The sequence below is a fragment of the Branchiostoma floridae genome, chromosome 2, assembly GCF_000003815.2.
Source record: "Branchiostoma floridae strain S238N-H82 chromosome 2, Bfl_VNyyK, whole genome shotgun sequence".
Classification (NCBI taxonomy): domain Eukaryota; kingdom Metazoa; phylum Chordata; class Leptocardii; order Amphioxiformes; family Branchiostomatidae; genus Branchiostoma; species Branchiostoma floridae.
The window spans coordinates 18075705-18080701 of NC_049980.1; the positions used below are offsets into that span (position 1 = coordinate 18075705).

General features: G+C 39.2%; 1 protein-coding gene across 1 annotated transcript in view; it reads right to left on the bottom strand.

The window, feature by feature from the left end:
* The window catches only part of LOC118408827 (mucin-2-like), a 22531-nt gene that overhangs the window by 11352 nt on the left and 6182 nt on the right, over nt 1-4997 (bottom strand). Inside the window, exons 9-15 of the mRNA XM_035809687.1 lie at nt 2620-2790; nt 2360-2419; nt 1966-2192; nt 1510-1717; nt 1107-1309; nt 671-785; nt 235-420 (exon numbers count right to left, since the gene is read on the bottom strand). Of these exons, the coding sequence (XP_035665580.1) occupies nt 235-420; nt 671-785; nt 1107-1309; nt 1510-1717; nt 1966-2192; nt 2360-2419; nt 2620-2790 (1170 nt within the window). The remainder of the gene's footprint in view (nt 1-234; nt 421-670; nt 786-1106; nt 1310-1509; nt 1718-1965; nt 2193-2359; nt 2420-2619; nt 2791-4997) is intronic.

Consider the following 4997-nt stretch of genomic DNA (forward strand, 5'->3'; position numbering starts at 1 on the left):
GAATACACCGTGTTGTATTCTATACAAGGAAAACACTAAGAAAGGGACATGCATACAATTACAATGCAAGTAGAAGTGTGTTAGGTCTACATGTAATTATAGGTCAAGGTCAAATATTCTTAAAATCTCTTTTCAGGATATGTGATCCTAGATATGTGGATATTAGCCAGAACAAAAGACCATTAACTGACAATTTTCATCATAACACTGCAGGATGTAGATAATTTAACTTACTGCACTCTGCCGGATCCACACAACGGTCGGCACCAAGAACCTTTCCTTCTGGGCAGCGGCAGCCCTCTACACATGGATGGCTGCAGCGTCCTGTTACCTTCTTCTGGTAATAGGCAGTGTTTTCACAGGTTTCAGGACATCCAGAACCACATGGGTCGTAGACGAATGTTGGTGGGCATGTTATTGCTGAAAAAGAGTTAACGATGAATACAGACAGTATGATATGTAATGTGTACCACATGCCATCAATTGTTGCTAAAGGTAGACAGTACATAAATTGTAACGTGCTCAAATGTAACTCAGTGACCACATATTATGATGGCACTTTTAAAATCACACCTTGTACACTTCATATTTTAACACTATGACATCATACTACATGACTACAGCAGCCACTTTACAGGCCTGGTACATTTTGATTACATGCTATACTTACGACAGAGTTTGTCGCTTCTCCAGGACAGGCAGATGCCACAGCGTTGGCATGCTTTAGCATAAGCAGTCAGGGTGTCACAGAGCTCCTTTCCTGAGCAGACATCATCTCCACAGGCCTAAAGTACCAAGCGGACAATGCAATTATGTACTTGTGACAGCTTATTCACACAGCAGTATTTATCATTATTCATTTATTTAAGAGCTATTCAATCAACAGACATCAAAATTATCACATTGTATACCGTATACTGAAATGGAAATGGCATTTGCTCACATTCCAAGCCTCAACAACTTCTTGGCCTGAACATTAACTTCTTGCTGAAAACAGAATTTCCCATGGCTACATGTAGATTTTTACTTAAGTATTAAGCTTCTATAAACCTAAATGGCACCATGAGTGACTGGGGACAACAATTGGAAGACATGATGAGACATACCTCGCGGAAGTTCTTGACATTGACGTATGAGTGGCAAGGTGCAAATACTGAAGAATGCAGGATGTCGCACACAGAGGACTCCACTGGTGAGCAGGTTGGTGCGGGTGGAGGAAGTGTCTGGCAGTGCTTAGCACCATCATCAATGAACCATGATCGGCCAAACTTGTTGAAGTCTGTGACCTTGTACTGTCCATTGCAGACACCTTGGCAAGGAAAAGAACAAAATATATACCATGAAATAGTGTTTCTTCTGGCCCAACAGTCCATGCAAAACTCCCATAACTACCACATCTTACTCACTCATCATCAATCACACTTACTGCCTAGTCTATCATTCATTCTCCCATCTTCTGAGAGATAACTCATCAGTAGCACTGCCAGTTTTTTCACATCATGTTCTTACCACAAAGACCCTCAGTGTTGGAGCCATATCGGTCGTTGGGAACTGTTACACTGAATCCATGGCAAGAGTCGTCGTACTGCACCTCCAGACCATAGCGTTCATAGTTCAAGATCAGGCGAAGACCAACACAGCGCACAGTCATGGCTCCATTGTTGATAGGGATAGTGACTCCTCTAGGCACCAGCCGGGCAGAGCCATCAATGATAACCTATAGGGAAAAATCAATTCATTAGCCACACTAGGCTGCAATAACTGTCTTAGGTTATGTCTGTGGAGCTTTTTCTTATTTAATTGGCTTAATTTCAGTGGAGCAACAATTGAAAGGTTCTAACTGCAAGATAATAGTGAACATAAGAATCATGAAAGTAATATGAATTTAAACATAACCCATATGTGAAAACTACTAATCAATCAAAAACATCAGATCTACATTGCATGGTGACACTGTGGCTCTACCTTGAATCCTGCCATGAGTTCCACCTGCGTCTTCCCACAGAGTACCTTCACAGACCTGGTGCAGGTGTAGCTTGGGTTATTTGGACAAGCCTCATTGCTGATGTAGACCTCATAGTCAGGGTTCTTGGCATTGTGACGAGACAGCAGATGTGTGCAGCGTCCGCAGTACTTGTATGAGCGACTGTCAAAGGTGCTGAAGTGACATTCACCATACCCGAAGCAGAAGCCTGTCACAAAAACAGATACATGTATTCAGATTTTCAGTTGTCATATCAGAACTACACAGAATAGCTAGGGCAGAAAACATATCATCCAGAGATGTTAAATAACAAAAGGAACTTTTTTTTAATCTCAGCAACAAATGAAGAAGAACAAAACTAACAAAAATACTTACATTCCTTGGGTGGTGTGGTAGGTGTGACTGTTGTGGTGATTTGTGGTGTTGTAGTAACCTCTGAAAAGATAGCAGACAATATCAGCCTTTCTGCATCAAATACCATTGTGGTGAAATCTTTAATTCAGCAATGGATGTAGTTTTCAACTTTCTGTTATAATTTCAATTATATTTTAATACATGTACTGAAAATAATAAAATATTTCAGACACTGGGTTCAAAAACTTCATAGTACAAGTTGCATAACAACAAATACTTACCACATTCCCTCACACACTGATCATCCTGCAACATGTATCCCTCTTTGCATTCACATGTTTCTATGTTTTGGCGTGAACAAGTCATGAAACGATGGTAGTCCTTATTGGAGCATGTCAGAGGACAAGCACTTCCAGTAGGATTGAAGGTTTTTCCCTTCTCACAATCCAATGCTGCAGAAAACAACAAGCAGAGAAATCTGTGAGCAGTCTATTCCACAATATTCACAATCAATGAAAGGCACCATGACTAAGTAGATATGATTCATCATAAAGATTATATTTCAGCCATACATAGTATGGTGAAATATATTGTATTCGTAATGTTTCTTCTTTCTTCTTCTTTCTTTCTCCTGTCAAATCTTCAAAGTGATTCATCTCCGCCGTTCCTGGACCGAATGACCTGAAATTTGGCACAGGGGTAGAATGGGCCAATACCTTGATGCTTGTTTCTCAGTTTTTTTCATATCTGCCTCTAAAATGATTTTATTGAGATTTTTTGGTCAATTTTAGACCAAAACTGTATATTTTGGCCCCTGTACCCTGGTATTACAACCAAATGAGCTGAAATTTGACAGAGATGTGCCTTGATAATGCCCCCATATAAATTCGATAACACTTTTGGTGTACAGTACAACAAAATGCTTATTTTTGCGATTTTTTGACCAATTTTTGACCAAAAAATGACACTTTTGGCCCCTGTACCCTGGTATTACAACCAAATGAGCTGAAATTTGACAGAGATGTGCCTTGATAATGCCCCCATATAAATTCAATGACACTTTTGGTGTACAGTACAACAAAATGCTTATTTTTGCGATTTTTTGACCAATTTATGACCAAAAAAGGACACTTTTGGCTCCTGTACCTTGGTATTGCAACCGAATGAGCTGAAATTTGACACAGATGTGCCTTGATAATCCCTTCATATAAATTCAATAACACTTTTGGTGTACAGTGCAACAAAATGCTTATTTTTGCGATTTTTGGCCAATTTTTGACCAAAAAAGGACACTTTTGGCTCCTGTACCCTGGTATTACAATTAAATGACCTGAAATTTGGTATAGATAGGCATTAGCTACTTGGTAACAAGATTCAAGTGAAATTTTTGACATAAACAACTTTAAAATGATTAATTTTGGCACTTTTCTGAGGGGAAATTTGTTTTCTTTTGGCCTCCTGACGTGACCTTCCGTGACCCCGCACAGAGCCACACCTGTGCGCGTCAGCCGGAGAGTTAATTGAATCAAAGACCTAGCCAATCAGCGAAGAGGAGGCCAAAGGCTAATTAATATTCATAAGCGGGGCCTCATGATCCCGTATATAGCAGTGTTCCCGCCAGGGGGAGCGAAGCCCGCCTAAGGCTCTCGCATTTTAGACTATTCAGAAGGCTTTATATTGTATCAGTTCTTAGGGGCATATCTATGATAATCGCAGCAGTCACTTAACTTCTATTCAGGAGTTTAGCGTAACACTATTTCAGGTCAAACCATCAAAGGCAACTAAAAACAAACTTTAATGTTACTGAGTTCAACAGTACTTATATTTCAGCCATACATAGTATGGTGAAATATATTGTATTCGTAATGTTTCTTTCTTCTTTCTTTCTTTCTCCTGTCAAATCTTCAAAGTGATTCATCTCCGCCGTTCCTGGACCGAATGACCTGAAATTTGGCACAGGGGTAGAATGGGCCAATACCTTGATGCTTGTTTCTCAGTTTTTTTCATATCTGACTCTAAAATGATTTTATTGAGATTTTTTGGTCAATTTTAGACCAAAACTGTATATTTTGGCCCCTGTACCCTGGTATTACAACCAAATGAGCTGAAATTTGACAGAGATGTGCCTTGATAATGCCCCCATATAAATTCGATAACACTTTTGGTGTACAGTACAACAAAATGCTTATTTTTGCGATTTTTTGACCAATTTTTGACCAAAAAAGGACACTTTTGGTCCCTGTACCCTGGTATTACAACCAAATGAGCTGAAATTTGACAGAGATGTGCCTTGATAATGCCCCCATATAAATTCAATAACACTTTTGGTGTACAGTACAACAAAATGCTTATTTTTGCGATTTTTTGACCAATTTTTGACCAAAAAAGGACACTTTTGGCTCCTGTACCTTGGTATTGCAACCGAATGAGCTGAAATTTGACACAGATGTGCCTTGATAATGCCCCCATATAAATTCAATAACACTTTTGGTGTACAGTGCAACAAAATGCTTATTTTTGCGATTTTTGGCCAATTTTTGACCAAAAAAGGACACTTTTGGCTCCTGTACCCTGGTATTACAATTTAATGACCTGGAATTTGGGATAGATAGGCATTAGCTACTTGGTAACAAGAATTCAAGTAAAATTTTTGACATAA